This window comes from Notolepis coatsorum, assembly GCF_963971535.1.
Source record: "Notolepis coatsorum genome assembly, contig: SUPER_15_unloc_1, whole genome shotgun sequence".
NCBI lineage: Eukaryota > Metazoa > Chordata > Actinopteri > Aulopiformes > Paralepididae > Notolepis > Notolepis coatsorum.
The window spans coordinates 849,498-867,270 of NW_028174866.1; the positions used below are offsets into that span (position 1 = coordinate 849,498).

General features: G+C 42.1%; 2 protein-coding genes across 2 annotated transcripts in view; one reads left to right on the plus strand and one right to left on the minus strand.

Moving 5' to 3' along the window:
- The window catches only part of lrmp (lymphoid-restricted membrane protein), a gene marked incomplete at its 5' end in the record, with an annotated part of 126,931 nt that extends 113,728 nt beyond the window's left edge, over positions 1 to 13,203 (plus strand). The window contains 3 exon segments of the mRNA XM_084338439.1: positions 2,964 to 3,092; positions 11,090 to 11,229; positions 12,021 to 13,203. Coding sequence (XP_084194565.1) covers positions 2,964 to 3,092; positions 11,090 to 11,229; positions 12,021 to 12,163 — 412 coding nt within the window. The 3' untranslated portion in view covers positions 12,164 to 13,203.
- A 661-nt stretch (positions 13,204 to 13,864) lies between these two features.
- The window catches only part of dnai7 (dynein axonemal intermediate chain 7), a gene marked incomplete at both ends in the record, with an annotated part of 28,737 nt that continues 24,828 nt past the window's right edge, over positions 13,865 to 17,773 (minus strand). Inside the window, 2 exon segments of the mRNA XM_084338440.1 lie at positions 13,865 to 14,140; positions 15,767 to 15,880. Coding sequence (XP_084194566.1) covers positions 13,865 to 14,140; positions 15,767 to 15,880 — 390 coding nt within the window.

The window sequence follows — 17,773 nt, forward strand, 5'->3', positions numbered from 1 at the left end:
AGTCATTCATGCAGTCTAGTGCAGGCCTATCATAAAACAATTACAAGAACGCATTGTCTTGGGCGGCTAGGTGGTGTAGTGGGCAAGGCGCTCGCCACCAATGCAGGAGACGCTGGGTTCGAGCCCAGCTCTCCGCATTGCTATCAGCTTGGCTGGTCGGGTCGTTCATACTAACACAATTGGCAGTGTTAGGCGTGGGAAAGCTGGTGGGTGGGGATCGGACGTTGTGGACAGCGACTCCTACAGGTCGGTTGGTGCGCCTGCGCAGCAGAATCAGGAAGCGACGGGGGCGGCGTGTCCCTCCAAACACAGACCCTCGCCGCTGAGAGATCGCGCTGTGCAAAGATGTGACGGCTGCCTCCTCGAGTACCGGAGGGGACGCGTGATGTAAGGCTTCGTCCACATTGCAGCCGGCCAGTGGGAGGCATGGCCTAACAATGCTCGAGACAGGGGAGGGTAGAATTGGACAATACGAAATTGGGATGGGAAAAAAATTGGATAAAAAAAAGAAAAAAAACGCATTGTCTTGTTTTTTTTGGTTTTCAAACTTCGTCACCCTTCCTCCGTTTGATACTGCTGGACGTTTGCAAATATAGAAGAATCTAGAAGAATCGCCACACGGCAGAGGAGGAAGGGATGCGTCTATATTAATCCCAGCCGAAGAGTGCGTCGCGTTTCTCTGATTGGCCATGTGACCGCGGCAGCGCGAGAGAGCGGCAGTGCGGAAATAGGCTGCATCCTCCACGTCAAGAAAGACAGACAGACAGGCATTCTCTGCGACAAACCCTAACCTTAACCAACTCCGAAATAATGCCTAACCTTAACCAACTCCGAAAGAATGCCTAACCTTAACCCTAACCTTAACTTAACCCTAACCTTAACCAACTCCGAAATAATGCCTAACCTTAACCTTAACTTAACCCTAACCTTAACCAACTCCGAAAGAATGCCTAAACTTAACCAGCGAAAGAATGCACGTTTATAGCGAGAGATGATAAACGTAAAAAAGAAGAAAAAAAATTGAAGTGATTCGAACTTGTGAACTACACTAGCGTTATAAGAGCTAACATTGCTACCTACCGTACAAGTGCATTGGTTTAGTGTATTTCCTACTTCCGGTTGCTACTGAGCGGACATGTTTGTGTGGACCTGTTCTCCCAAACTGGTAAGCAAATGACTGTTTTCATGTTTTCATTTTTACGTTATTTTCATTTTTACGTTATTATTATTATTATTATTATTATTATTATTATTATTATTATTATTATTATTATTATTATTATTATTATTATTATTTTTTTTTTTAACATTGATCTTAACTGATCACTGACTTTATTGCTTTTATCGTTATATATGCCTAATGTTTGTGTACAGCACTTTGAGCTACATGACGTGTATGAAAGGTGCTTTATAAATACTTACTTACTTACTTGTGACCGACCGCACCGCAGGCTCCACAGCACGGTGGCGTACCAGTTGAGCTAAGCGTCGATGGAAAAACAGCGGGGATTACGGCTACATAATGCCGCAAGCTCTGCCGCTCTGTTCCGCGGCAGAGCTCCGATCTGCCGCTCCGCTCTGCCGCGGGGCGTGTCGCGGCCAATCAGGGAAAACGCGGAAGCACTCGGCAGCACTCTTCGGCTGGGATTAAACAATAGGCGGAAGGGATGCTGGGAGGGAGTCTGAGAGATGCTGAATGGTGTCGAGTCGACTCCTATCAATTCAAGACATGCACGTGAAACATGCTATTATCTTGTGAGAACAACAAGGCACTGTTGTGTTCTTGTATAATTTGATAGAAGATACAGAGACACTGGGATGATTCAAATCATCTATTTATTTATGTATGTACAGTATGTGTACTAGGGCTGACCCCTATTAATCGATTAGTCGACTAATCGGTCGAAAGGGGCCGTAGTCGACTGGCCAACCTCTTAGTCGAATATAATACAAAATAAAAATAAAAAAATTTTATAATTTTTTTCAAAAGAAAAGAGGCCTAGAAGCGTGGCTACCGCTAATGGCGCGCATACCAGAGGCTAACTGCCTAAGAAAACAGGCACAGAGGCACTGAAAGAGGATTTCACCCATCTAATGAACACACTATACTAGACAAATATCAAGATGTATCCATCAGTGGACCAATTGCATGCTTTTGCAGAGGACAAGAAGCCTTCAGTCGACTCCTTCAGACATTAAGCACCCCCCACAGCCCAAATGGAATGATAAAAAAAAAAAAAAAAGAAAAATGTACTTTTTTTTTATTTATTTTTTGTCGACTAACGGCAAATTTTGGCCAATCCTAGTCGACCATCCAAGTCCTTAGTCGGGGACAGCCCTAATGTGTACCTACATCCAGGGGTGTAGCTCCAGATTCTGGGCCCCATGAAAGAATGTATTTGTAGGCCCCCAGTGAAAGCGAGCGCGTGTAAGCGCGCGAGCGGAATTTTTTTGGCAATTTTTTTTATTGATAAACGCATAATATGGTTTTTACCTATACATTCGGATCAGCAGTTCAGCACCTGCACTGTTGGTGGGTGAGCCTAGTAAAGGATGTCGCATTGCGTTCATCTTCAATGAATGGACCAATGCAATAGTCTACCAAAGCCCCCCCTCTCTCTCTATATATCTCACACACACACACACACACATACACACACACACACTTCAGAAACAAACATAGTATCAATGAGAGCATCAATAATACACCGGAGTGATGTCTAGTAAAAAAAAAAAAAAAAAAAAAAAATATTTGGGGGGGCCCCCCCAGTGCTGGGCCCTTGGAATCATCCTAAACTACCCCCCCCAGCTACGCCCCTGCCTACATCCATGCATGTACAATTGTGTGTGCATGTATGTGTGCTTGTGCTCTGTGGTATGCCTGTCTGCGTGCATGTCTGCGGTTATGTGTGTGTGTGTATGCATGCTTACGTTTTTGTGTGTGTGTAAACGTGTGACCTCAGGCCAGTGGAGAGTGACTCCCAGTCGGAGGAGGAGCAGAGGGAGGAGCCTGTGATGACCAGACCGAGGAGGCTGTCCAGCCTCACTGAGCTGGGCCACAAACTGACCTCCTTCATCATGCCGCACAAGACGTTAGTCCCCCGACAGATACCACTACAACATATACATCTTCATACAGACTTATATATATTATATATATTAGTGCTGTCAAACGATTAAAATATTTAACTCTATTAATCGCATGATTGTCCATAGTTAACTCGCGATTAATCGCAAATTAATCGCATTTTTTTTCTTTTTTTTTTTTTTACCTTAAACAGATCTTTTTCAAGTTCCAAGTTTTAATACTCTTATCAACATGCGAGTCAACAAATGCTTGCTTTGTGCAGCCATTTAACACAAAAGGATGACCCTCATGCATTGCAAATTTGCATCAAATTCAAAACGGAGTGATGCACAAAATAACTTAAAAGAAAATAATAATTTAAAACAATGAATAAAGTGTGCATGAAATAATAGGGGAAAGAAAACGTTAGGAACTTGTTACATTCACACACACAAGGGCTGATTAATCACACACCCCCCTCTCTCCCTCACACACACACACACTCTCCCAGCTCTCTTTCTCTCTTGCCCCTTCCTCATCTCTCTCACCCCCCTCTCTCTCTATATCACACACACACACACACACACACACACACACACACACACACACACACACACACACACACACACACACACACACACTTCAGAAACAAACATAGTATCAATGAGAGCATCAATAATACACCTGAGTGAAGTCTAGTAAAAAATACTTTTTTTTTTTTTTTTTTTTTTTAGTTAATCTTGAGTTAAAAAAATTAGTGGCATTAATAGAATCGGGAGTTAACGCGTTAATATCGCGTTAACTTTGACAGCCTTAATATATATATGTGGCTTGTCGGAGGGTATGAGATTGCTTTAACCCTTTCAGGTGTACAATGTCAAGGGAGATTGGTATTTCCACACCTGACCACCACACACTTCTAAGCAGAGCTGTCTCCATGCCTGTACGCCATATAGCCTGCTTTATCACTTCTGCCCAAGAGAGCCTAAATCTGTACCACATCCGCGATCAAATTAGTTTGAAAGAAAATCAGAAATAACCAAAAGTGAGCTTCTCTGAACATTTGAGTTATGTAGTTATCCGAAAAGCAAGCAGACTATAGTTTGATGTCTTTTCTGCGTAAGGAAACCTGCGCTCATCGTCGTTTTCCATGGACACGGTGAATGAACGAGGCTGCACAGACGCCGTGAAATTAAATGATTTAACTTTCTTTTTGTATTCATAAAAGAGATAAACAATTAAATAATACAAGTAAAGGTAGCACCAGTTAGTTTACTTCTTTGTGCAGAGTTGTGACAGTGGCGGTAAATGGAACGTCGTCAAACTCTGTGTAGGAGAATGAACTGACTATTCTAAAGGACCATCAAAATGGCTGCTGGTCATTGAGAAATGTGGAGTTCTTGAATTCCAAGATAGAATTCTGAGAAAATGGAAGGTTTACACCTGAAAGTGTTAAATAGGTTTTTACGATAGTTACGTTGAAAGCCACTCACGAGATTTCTCAGATTTTTTTTTTGCAATCTGAAATCATATTGCATCACGCGAGCCTACCCTAGCCTACCCAAGGGCCGCCGGCGATCAGATGTGAAAAAAGCGCCCCCTATCGTCTCCCAGATGGTAAATGGTAAATGGAATGGACTCAATGAAAATGGATGGGGAAAAAAAAATATTCCAGTCCACATTTTCCAGTCCACTGATGCAGCCGGGGTTACCAGAGTTCATTCTGGAGCCTCTGAGCCGCGGAGAATCATGTGTTCTACTGTATACACGTTGGATCTATACACTTATCGATTTTTTCGAATGGTGATCAGGAATTGGAATATACCATTTGGATACCATCTGAGGTCAGGTAAGGAATCTATGTTATCAGTGTTGGGATAATCAGACTGGTTTTCATGAAGATATAAGCTGTTTTGTGAAATGTGCTCTATCGGTTTCACTGTAAAATCCATGAAAACGGAAATGAAAACGGCTATCAGCGCGCGCCTCGAATGTGCGTGCGTGTATACTATTGATCATCTAGCGTTTATTTGAAAACGATTCATAAATAGGCCGACAAATATCAACGTTCTGGAATATTCCAGTAAAAGGCGATTATCACAGAATGGACTGTTTTTCACCTGAAAACGGGCGCTTTTCAAAATGCTCTCAAACGGAAATGAAGCGATAAAAAACCAATCTGCCTTGACAACACGGACTGGAAAATGATTCTTTGATAAGCGACGGGCAGATTAGACACATAGCCATAATGTAAAACATAGATTAGGCGATATTAACGTTAACATTGGCGCCGATGGTGGCATTCAAGCACTAAGTCGTGCGCCCCCTGGTGGCACTGAAAGTGTTAAAAGGGTTGGTATTGACCTATTCACATGGTGGCCATTTTATTCTTATGTCATGATCATGTTGGGTTCCTTTCCACCCTGTTCCCACCGAAAAACAGGGTGGAAAGGAACTCAACCTAAACATAACAAGAGCAAAATGGCCGCCATGTGAAATGATGGTCAATGGGACTGACTGTTACTCACTGTATAGACTACATACATCGCAGTGTATCTCTTGACACTCTCTGATACGGCTGTATAAAGGTCTGTAAAGATCTATGAATTATTCATACAGTCAAGTCGAGTAAATACGCTGTGCCCACAACTCGGCCATTGCTGCCTGCTAGCCTGCTGCAGGGTCACTTTTGTCCCAGTTAAGGCTCGGAGGCTCGCCACATAGTGAAAGAGTTCCATCACTGAAATATATCACCCTTTTTTTCTGCTTTATTATTGTCTGAATACATGGTTTACATGGGTGTTCATAGGCCGTAGATGTTTCATGAGCCTATAGCGTTCTATAACATTCAAAACCCACTGCATAATTTCAAATAAATGCATTATCTGAACATAACATTTTAATCTCAATTATATATCGTCAAAAGAGAAAGTTCCTGCACAATATTTATTATAAATATTACATTTCGGTCATCTGTGAAGACGGTATGCAGGACTATATCGTCGTTTGACTGTTCCCCTCCAACGCACCTGTCCAGAAAAAGCAGGTATATGTAGCTCATGGAGATGCGAGAATTTCGTAAAACAAATCCAATCCCAAATGGAATGGTGGTGAAACTCTTTCATGGGTGAGACCTTTCTCTGCTTTCAGCCATGACACGCGTGTGGAACTCCAGTCTGGAATAACCACATTGCAACGGTGTCCTTTTGGCTTCAAATCATGGCTTGAGATCAGTGTACACGTCACATGTAGTTACATTAAGGAAGTGTGGATATTATGGGATTTACTTCCTTGTCTACCATCGGGGTTTCATGCATTCAATCTCAAGTTAGGACTGTGTGCACTGTGCTCTACTAGGACTATATTAAGTTTTGTGTCTAATTTACTCCACTTGGGGCTATTTAGTAATCGTTGTGTCTAATTTAACTCCATTTGGACTATATTAATCTTTTTGTCTAATTTAACTCCATTTGGACTAAATTTATATTTGTGTCTAATTTACCTCCATTTATTTGGATTATATTAATCTTAGTCTAATTTAACTCCACTTGGATTATATTAATCTGTCTAATTTAACTCCACTTGGATTATATTAATCTGTCTAATTTAACTGCACTTGGATTATATTAATCTGTCTAATTTAACTGCACTTGGATTATATTAATCTGTCTAATTTAACTGCACTTGGATTATATTAATCTGTCTAATTTAACTGCACTTGGATTATATTAATCTGTCTAATTTAACTGCACTTGGATTATATTAATCTGTCTAATTTAACTGCACTTGGATTATATTAATCCGTCTAATTTAACTGCACTTGGATTATATTAATCTTTGTGTCTAATTTAGTCCACTTGGATTATATTAATCTGTGTCTAATTTAACTGCACTTGGATTATATTAATCTGTCTAATTTAACTCCACTTGAATTATATTAATCTTTGTGTAATTTAGTCCACTTGGATTATATTAATCTGTGTGTAATTTAGTCCACTTGGATTATATTAATCTTTGTCTAATTTAACTGCACTTGGATTATATTAATCTGTGTGTCTAATTTAGTCCACTTGGATTATATTAATCTTTGTGTCTAATTTAACTGCACTTGGATTATATTAATCTTTGTGTCTAATTTAACTGCACTTGGATTATATTAATCTTTGTCTAATTTAACTGCACTTGGATTATATTAATCTGTCTAATTTAACTGCACTTGGATTATATTAATCTGTGTCTAATTTAACTGCACTTGGATTATATTAATCTTTGTGTAATTTAGTCCACTTGGATTATATTAATCTGTGTGTAATTTAGTCCACTTGGATTATATTAATCTGTGTGTAATTTAGTCCACTTGGATTATATTAATCTGTGTTTAATTTAGTCCACTTGGATTATATTAATCTGTGTGTAATTTAGTCCACTTGGATTATATTAATCTGTGTGTAATTTAGTCCACTTGGATTATATTAATCTGTGTGTAATTTAGTCCACTTGGATTATATTAATCTGTGTGTAATTTAGTCCACTTGGATTATATTAATCTGTGTGTAATTTAACTCCACTTGGATTATATTAATCTTTGTGTGTAATTTAGTCCACTTGGATTATATTAATCTTTGTGTGTAATTTAGTCCACTTGGATTATATTAATCTTTGTGTAATTTAGTCCACTTGGATTATATTAATCTGTGTGTAATTTAGTCCACTTGGATTATATTAATCTGTGTGTAATTTAGTCCACTTGGATTATATTAATCTGTCTAATTTAACTGCACTTGGATTATATTAATCTGTGTGTAATTTAGTCCACTTGGATTATATTAATCTGTGTGTAATTTAGTCCACTTGGATTATATTAATCTGTGTGTAATTTAACTCCACTTGGATTATATTAATCTTTGTGTGTAATTTAGTCCACTTGGATTATATTAATCTTTGTGTGTAATTTAGTCCACTTGGATTATATTAATCTTTGTGTGTAATTTAGTCCACTTGGATTATATTAATCTTTGTGTGTAGTTTAGTCCACTTGGATTATATTAATCTTTGTGTGTAATTTAGTCCACTTGGATTATATTAATCTTTGTGTGTAATTTAGTCCACTTGGATTATATTAATCTTTGTGTGTAATTTAGTCCACTTGGATTATATTAATCTTTGTGTGTAGTTTAGTCCACTTGGATTATATTAATCTTTGTGTGTAATTTAGTCCACTTGGATTATATTAATCTTTGTGTGTAATTTAGTCCACTTGGATTATATTAATCTGTGTGTGTAATTTAGTCCACTTGGATTATATTAATCTGTGTGTAGTTTAGTCCACTTGGATTATATTAATCTGTGTGTAGTTTAGTCCACTTGGATTATATTAATCTGTGTGTAGTTTAGTCCACTTGGATTATATTAATCTGTGTGTAGTTTAGTCCACTTGGATTATATTAATCTTTGTCTAATTTAACTGCACTTGGATTATATTAATCTTTGTGTGTAGTTTAGTCCATGTGGATTATATTAATCTTTGTGTGTAGTTTAGTCCACTTGGATTATATTAATCTTTGTGTGTAGTTTAGTCCATGTCTATGTTTTGTGGTTGTATGTTAATCTGCCAAGTCTTTCAGTTTAAATAGTGTTTCTTCCTGTTGTCTCTGCTGCGCCTGAGGGGACGGGCAGGAGGGCAGGAGGGCAGGAGGGCAGGAGGGGAGGAGGGCAGGAGGGCCCACAGGGGACGGGCAGGAGGGCAGGAGGGCAGGAGGGCCCACAGGGGACGGGCAGGAGGGCCCACAGGGCAGGAGGGCAGGAGGGCAGGAGGGCCCACAGGGCAGGAGGGCAGGAGGGCAGGAGGGCCCACAGGGGACGGGCAGGAGGGCCCACAGGGGACGGGCAGGAGGGCCCACAGGGCAGGAGGGCAGGAGGGCAGGAGGGCAGGAGGGCCCACAGGGCAGGAGGGCAGGAGGGCAGGAGGGCAGGAGGGCCCACAGGGGACGGGCAGGAGGGCCCACAGGGGACGGGCAGGAGGGCCCACAGGGGACGGGCAGGAGGGCAGGAGGGCAGGAGGGCCCACAGGGGACGGGCAGGAGGGCAGGAGGGCCCACAGGGGACGGGCAGGAGGGCAGGAGGGCCCACAGGGGACGGGCAGGAGGGCAGGAGGGCAGGAGGGCAGGAGGGCCCACAGGGGACGGGCAGGAGGGCCCACAGGGGACGGGCAGGAGTGCCCACAGGGGACGGGCAGGAGGGCCCACAGGAGACGGGCAGGAGGGCCCACAGGAGACGGGCAGGAGGACCCACAGGGGACGGGCAGGAGGACCCACAGGAGACGGGCAGGAGGGCAGGAGGGCCCACAGGGGACGGGCAGGAGGGCCCACAGGAGACGGGCAGGAGTGCCCACAGGGGACGGGCAGGAGTGCCCAAAGGGGGAACGGCTGATGGATTTGCTCTCAGAAGATATTTCTTTATACATTAATACCGGGACCGTTTATCAAGGCTGAAAAGAACATGTTTTAATCTTGTTTTCAGACGTATATCAAGCTTGTGTTTCAAGACATTTTGCCTACTTGTTTCATGAGCATTTCTAATAACAAACTTAACACAATTATCTGCCTGCGCTATAAGACACTTGTAACTTCTCGTACCCAAACATAAGCTTTGATAAATCTGAATATAAAATCAAAACCACGTCTCTTTCTGCAGTGAAGCCTCTCGGAGTGGGAGTGCCAATCTAGGGTCACTGAATAGATTGCATTGACGATGGTGTTTTTAATAAAGGTACGAAAAAATTACTTTACAATGCAATGTCTGCGTAATTTTTTTTTAGTCTGGATGGCTCCAGTGGAAACTGAACCGTTAACCCTGGCAATGTTAATGCCAGGCTTAAGAGTACAAGCACTCTGCCCAATGGGCTTTAAAGAATGGAGATCATGGTTGTGTACCTGATATTCACTGCCTCAAAATATTGCCAGTGTGTCATGGCCTTAAATGGGAAAATCCGCCCCGAAAACAGAATTTACATTTAGCTATTCTAACTTATCTTGGGACAAAATCGATACCTAATCAACATAATATAAGTCCTGCTGAGCTGGACATCAGAGCAAGACTCGAATGTGGGACGTCATCAAGTGTCACTCACTCACTCACTCACTCACTCACTCACTCACTCACTCGGTCGTCAGATGGTCCCATACCCAGATACAGAGGTCGTATTGGCTAAACTCCTTATTATGTACTGAAGAAAGGAAGGGACGAGGAAAGGAAGGAAGGATGGATGAAAGAAATGAATGTGTATAGAAAGTGTATACAAAGTATGGATGGATGGTTGATGCAAGAACGTTTAGGAAGATATGAAAAGGAATGGATTGGGGATGGTTTGATTTACGGATGATAATGTATGGATGGTCATTCAATCTCACTTAGCCACTCTGCCCCCTGGTGGCGGCCCATAGACACGGCGCAGACCAATTCAATCTATGAGGGCATGCTCCACATGTGGCACTGTGTCCTTGTTGAATTCCATCCAAAATGTCGATTTAAATGCTTACAGCTCTGAATCAGAAAATGTATCCATATCTCAGTAGAAATTACCATGGGTACTGTCATCACAATCTGCTCTCTGTGGTATTCAGCTTAATGAGAGTTAATCATAGTCACAAACTGAGCTGTACTGTATTATAGTAATAACACGTGTGTGAATGTGTTTATGGGGGGATTTTCGCCTCAATAAATGGAATAGCTAAAGTAATTCCAGATCGGCACTCCTACTCCCTCACTCGCCATAATATCACAGGATTTGAAATTATACTGTAAACGGTCATTTGGTAACTCTAATGCACTAATATCAATCACACCAAACTCCTAATCACTCTCCTCTCTCTTTTTATTTACCCCCCCCCCCATTTCTCTTTATTGCCTATTTTTCTCTATCTGTCCCTCGATCAACCATTCCTCTTGTTTCACTCTTGCTTTTACTTCTGAATCCCTCCCTCCCTCCCTCCCTCCCTCCCTCCCTCCCTCCCTCCTCTCCAGTCCGAGCCCCTGTTGCTCTCCCAGTGCCGACGCAGGGACGGCCCAGAATCTGCACTCCTCTCTGGCCACAGTGACCGCATCAGTGGCCGGAAGCTCCAGAGGTCTCTGGCTCTGGTTGGCCATGGTGGTGGTCCTGGCAGGTACGTGCGTTCACTCAGCTGGACCGTCGTTGTTGTTTTTAGGCCTGATTGATGGTACTACTACTACTTACCGTGCTAGTAGTAATACTGTTACTACTACTACTAGTAATAGTATTAATTTTACTACTACTACTAGTAATACTGCTACAGTAATCGGGAAACTGTTCAACTCTGTCATAAGAGACTGTGGCTTTTGTGTTTTTGGAGAGGTGAAAGGTTTAGATACCATAATTCCTCTAATAGTAACCGGGTCTCAATTACAAACCGGGTCTCTATTAATAACCGGGTGCGCTCTTGAGCTAAGCAATTATAAGCCGGCCTCCTAATACAAGCCGGGTTACTAATATACTGAGCTGCATACTGAGCTAGTTACTTGATTTCACTTTGAAAACGTTGAAATGACCAGTGACCACCTGTAATTGCACTGTTTACTATTTCATACAGTACTTGGTTTCAATAAATGAACCCAGTACATTTTACTGGGTTCAAACTGACACAAAATGTTGATTTATTCATTATGATCTGTTTGAAAATTAGAAATATAGGCCTCCCTCTTATACAGGCCTCCTCCTAATACAAGCCTGGTACCCGCTACAGTTTAAGCAAATACAAGCCCGGGTCACGATTAGAGGAATTACAGTAATAGCGTTTTGTTCTCCCGTAAGGCGGTAGTCGGAGCCGTTTGAGGTTTTTAGTCATTTCTCGGATGTCGACGGCAGACGTACCAAACGATGATCTGGAACACATAAGGTGATAATTGAGAGTTGATCCTGCCCCCCCCTCCCCCACAGGTCTCCTGGCCGTGCTAGCTAGCCTGGTGCTGCAGCCCGCGGCGGAGGCTGCCCCCGTGGGGACCGGGGACTCCTGGATGACCATCCAGCAGCTGCTGTGGCCCTACACAGGCCTCCGGCACAACGGACAACCCCCCGTCTAGCCCCCAGGACCCCCCCCCCCCTACCACCCATCGGCCCTCCTCTCCGGAAGCAGTCCATGGACTGGGGCACGGCCGCGATGAAAAAGCGTCTGTGTTGGAACTTCTCGGTTGAACCGCGGGGAATAAAATGGCCCGTCGGCATCGTTAACAGTGCGAGAGATTGTAGCTAGTGTGGCGCCCATTGTTTTAAATGTTCTTTTGTGAGGAACACTTTAACAACGCTGAGAAGCTGTTCAGCGCTGGTGAAGGAGCAGGAGGATGTCTCCTATTCACCGGGCTCGCTGGCGCTGAAGTCACTGAAGACGGACTCTGGGGGACGACCAACCCTTTGCGGGTTTTGATGCACCGTGGCACGTTTGCTAGATTATGTGTGTGTGTGTGTAAAGTGTGTGTGTAAAGTGAAAGAGCACTTGGAAGGTGGCAGCAACTGGGTGTGTTTTCTACCAGGTTCCGCTCCACTTCCTGATCACATGATAATGCAGTTTTTTTTCTTATTGGCGTTTCTGGGACTTTTACCGGAACCAAGGCGATTCGGCACAATGTTGACCAATCGTGTCAAGCAGGGCATCGGCGTTGAACTGGCCAATTGTGAAGCGGAAGGCGTTATGGACTGTGGCGATTACTTTGCTTTCTGAACACATTTCATTGTAACCCACATTGAAGAAAGCACTTGAGGTTACAGGGATTGTCGACCTTTTTTTTATAGAATTTATCTTTCATTCATTTATTTGGCGGTTTGAGAGGAAATAATGTTTTAACTTAAATCTATTAACACTGGTATTAAAATATTTTTAATGTTGTTTTCTTTTTTTCTTCGTGAAGTTCTCTATTTATAATTTTATCGTTTGACTCGTTAGTTTACGTGAGGGGGGAAATGTGAATGTTGTTTTGTTTATTCGATCAGCATTTTGTTACAGTTTCGCACCAAAGCGTTTTGCAAGTTATTGCTGTGTGATAATCACTGTTTTCAAATTCATACATTTTATATGTTCCAAAGAGGGTGAATGAAACTTTGCACAAATAAAGTAAAAACGTGAATACAAAAATAAACCTGTCCTTACTGTCATGAGGATCCCAATAATATGCTTCTCACACCAGGGACGACTTCAATGAATCTCCAAACAAAGTGAATGGTCAATAATATTTAATAAAAAGAAAGAAATGCCTTGAATGAATGAATGAATGAATGAATGAATGAATGAATGAATGAATGAATGAAAACTTTATTTAACAGATTGCAGAATGGGTACAATACAGTACGGCTCAATACACACAAGTGTTAAGGGGATGTAGACCAGAGAAAGACTTTCGTCTTGTTTCCATCAGGGTCCCCCATTTTCAATTCATATACTGCAGTTAGAAAGTTGTCCACTTAAAAGGTTTTAATTGAGTTGAAATTGATTTGGCCAAAACCCCTAACCCTGTCATTTGCAGCAGTCACTATTCAGAGTGTCATGGTATTTATACTTTGTATTTTGCCCTGAAGTCTTTGTATTTGAAGTGTCATGGTATTTATACTTTTTTTTGCCCTGAAGTCTTTGTATTTGAAGTGTCATGGTATTTATACTTTTTTTTGCCCTGAAGTCTTTGTATTTGAAGTGTCATGGTATTTATACTTTGTATTTGGCCTCATTAATGGCACACGACTTCCCTCTAAGCAAAGGAAGTTACCGGGGTGGCGGGGGGGGGGGGGCATATCGTCTAGGAATAAGTGAGCAGCCTGGTGGCACACAGTAGACTCTGCACCGTGTCCACAAACGGGTTCCGGGACTCCCTGGTCCTGGCCACCCCCTCCGGGCTCATGTCGTCTCGGAGCATGTGGACGAACGTGGAGTGGAACTCGCTGCCGGGCTGGAGTTCCGGAGAGAAGGTCTCGCTCCGCTCCTTCATCCCCAGTTTCTGGCTCCTCTGGGCTCCCAGCAGGTAGACGCTCCACTGGCCCTTGGGGACCGGAGAGGGACCGAGATGCTCACACGCCTGGAAGAAAGCAGGGGGGGGGGGGGGGCAGGACATGAGATTGGAGTTGAGGGGGCGGGGTTTCATAAAGCTGCTGCTGTGAGGTCATTTGAGGAGTCCACGATGCGACGCCATTACCGCCCTGTCTTTGGCAACGCTAACTAACTAAATATTAAATAATGCGGCATGTTTTAGTTGAAACGTCCCCATTTCATGTAAATTCAGTTGAATTGCAACTCTGCACTGTGCGTTCAACATGCAGTGCACTCCTCCATCACATCCAGAGACCAGACTATAAAATGAGAAGGATCACTGTGGTAGTTTTGAACGGGGAAATCTGTAACACTAAAGATGGCGGCAACGACAAAGAATTGCTGCAAAATAAACAAAATTGTTTAACACTTTGATTGCCCAAGGTTAAATTCATGATATACCATCCCTTGCCAGCTCTATTTAACATGGAGAAGTTCCCCTTCTTTGCAGGGCTATAACTTTTTTAATTCTATTGCTAGATTGCCATTATTATGGCCCATTCAATGTCCTATATGTATTGTTCATGGTGTAGCAACGTTAAACTTTTTCATTCACATACTTATACTTTAGACCATATTTTAGTATGAATATGTTTTCATCTCTTTCTGCAGCTTTCTCCAGAACGTGATTTATAGCCCCAAATGCATTATATTGATGATCAAATACAGTTTGGTAGCGATCGGTGCCAGATGAAAAATTTCAACTGGAGGTACTTCTAGAATTTACTACGTATGATCTGATATTGACCGGATGGGCGGGGGGGCGTTTATAATTCCGTGGGCAACGTTATACCATTCATCTAATGTGGGTCATATGTTCATCATAGCAGTTTATATCGAACACGGTAATATTACACGCTAAAACTCACCCCAGTCTCCTCGGGCCGTTGGGCGATCAGCGTGGAGTAGACAGTTTTCGATTATGGGATGTTGAAATGCTCGATCTATTTCCAGGTTGTATAATAGTATATACGTCCAAATCATGTTGTTTTTTCGAGTTATTTCCACCGATCGATGTTCACTGTGTGAAGACGGAGTCTCTCTAACATTAGCGAGTGCCCGGACCCCATATGGAGTGAGTCCTGCCGGGTTAAAGGTTGACATCCGGTTTCGATCTGCCGATCGGCCACCAGATGGCGCTCTTGAACCGCTAGAGGGTTGAGAGGAGATCAGCACTGTGTGTCAAGGCTCCGGAACGAAAATATGATTTCGATCACAGATTTTTGAAATATTGATATCAAAGACGAGTTACGGCGTCCTAGGCAACTTGAGCATGGCGGGGAATGACGAGTTCCGGCGTTTTCGGCAGTTAAAGTGTTTAATAATAAAAAAATACTAATAAAAATATCTATCTATAATTTTGTCCCTTTTTTTTTATCGATTCTTCCAAATGGCATATCATCTCGAGCCTTAATTGTGGACTCCTCACATGACGTCACGGCAGCTCTATGTGCCATTTATTTGTCTATATATATCGCGCCAACAGCCGTACGCAGCGCGTCGGCTCGTCCAACGATGTTTGGCGTGATTTACAGACGGTCCCGAAAGGGGCAAAAAAAAAAGCGACCCCACTGCCGAGGTGACCGCCGACACCGTCCTGCCGTGTTGTGTTCACCTGCAGCACCAGGTGCTCGGCGCCACACTCTGCGTTCCAGCGGCTCCAGGAGAAGGCCACGGCGGAGGAGAGGAGAGCCATCTGTTCATAGGCTGCGTGCTCCGTCAGCGGGTCCTGGGGAGGAGAGGGAGCAGCGCATTCTATACACTACTACTACAGAACATTCTATACACTACTACTACTACTACAGAACATTCTATACACTACTACTACTACTACAGAACATTCTATACACTACTACTACTACTACAGAACATTCTATACACTACTACTACTACTACAGAACATTCTATACACTACTACTACTACTACAGAACATTCTATACACTACTACTACTACTACAGAACATTCTATACACTACTACTACTACTACAGAACATTCTATACACTACTACTACTACTACAGAACATTGTATACACTACTACTACTACTACAGAACATTCTATACACTACTACTACTACTACAGAACATTCTATACACTACTACTACTACTACTACAGAACATTCTATACACTACTACTACTACTACAGAACATTCTATACACTACTACTACTACTACAGAACATTCTATACACTACTACTACTACTACAGAACATTCTATACACTACTACTACTACTACTACAGAACATTCTATACACTACTACTACTACTACTACAGAACATTCTATACACTACTACTACTACTACAGAACATTCTATACACTACTACTACTACTACTACAGAACATTCTATACACTACTACTACTACTACAGAACATTCTATACACTACTACTACTACCACAGAACATTCTATACACTACTACTACTACTACAGAACATTCTATACACTACTACTACTACTACAGAACATTCTATACACTACTACTACTACCACAGAACATTCTATACACTACTACTACTACTACAGAACATTCTATACACTACTACTACTACCACAGAACATTCTATACACTACTACTACTACTACAGAACATTCTATACACTACTACTACTACTACAGAACATTCTATACACTACTACTACAGAACATTCTATACACTACTACTACTACTACAGAACATGACGAGTGCTCAAATCTACCGTAATTCCTCTAATAGTGACCCGGGCTTGTATTTGTTTCAACTGTAGCGGGTACCAGGCTTGTATTAGGAGGAGGCCTGTATAAGAGAGAGGCCTATATTTAAAATTTTCAAACGGATCATAATGAATAAATCAACATTTTGTGTCAGTTTGAACCCAGTAAAATGTACTGGGTTCATTTATTGAAACCAAGTACTGTATGAAATAGTAAACGGTGCAATTACAGGTGGTCACTGGTAATTTCAACGTTTGTACGGCTTGTATTAGGAGGCCGGCTTATAATTGCTTAGCTCAAGAGCGCACCCGGCCATTAATAGAGACCCGGCTTGTAATTGAATACCGGTCACTATTAGAGGAATTACGGTATTCAAATGCAACAAAACAAAACTGGGATGGATGTCATTAATCCTGCTACATAAACCAGTCACCGGTTCAACACTTAAGATTTGTTTCCCCCTCTCATGTAATACACGTCCCTGTTCACGATTCAACACCTGCAGGATTTGAATTGTTTTTCTTACAACATACTGTGTAAGTACTTACTGATTGAATTTGAAGAAATGTCAATTCGTCAATAGATTCTTTTCAACGGGAGGTAGATTGTGAAAGAAGAAACGAACGACAACAAAAATCTAACCTGGTTTAACTGTAAATTATTCCAACAACATGGAGCATTTTGTCTTTGCCAATCAAGAGAGCAAGTTGGAACACGTTTGGGTAAATCCAGTGTGCCGGAAGATCAATCGATGTCAAAAAAAGGCTCGGTAGGTGGATCCAGAATAACGTGTTTTCACTGTCCTGGCCTTCATCAGGTTAAACAAACGTGTTTTCACTGTCCTGGCCTTCATCAGGTTAAACAAACGTGTTTTCACTGTCCTGGCCTTCATCAGGTTAAACAAACGTGTTTTCACTGTCCTGG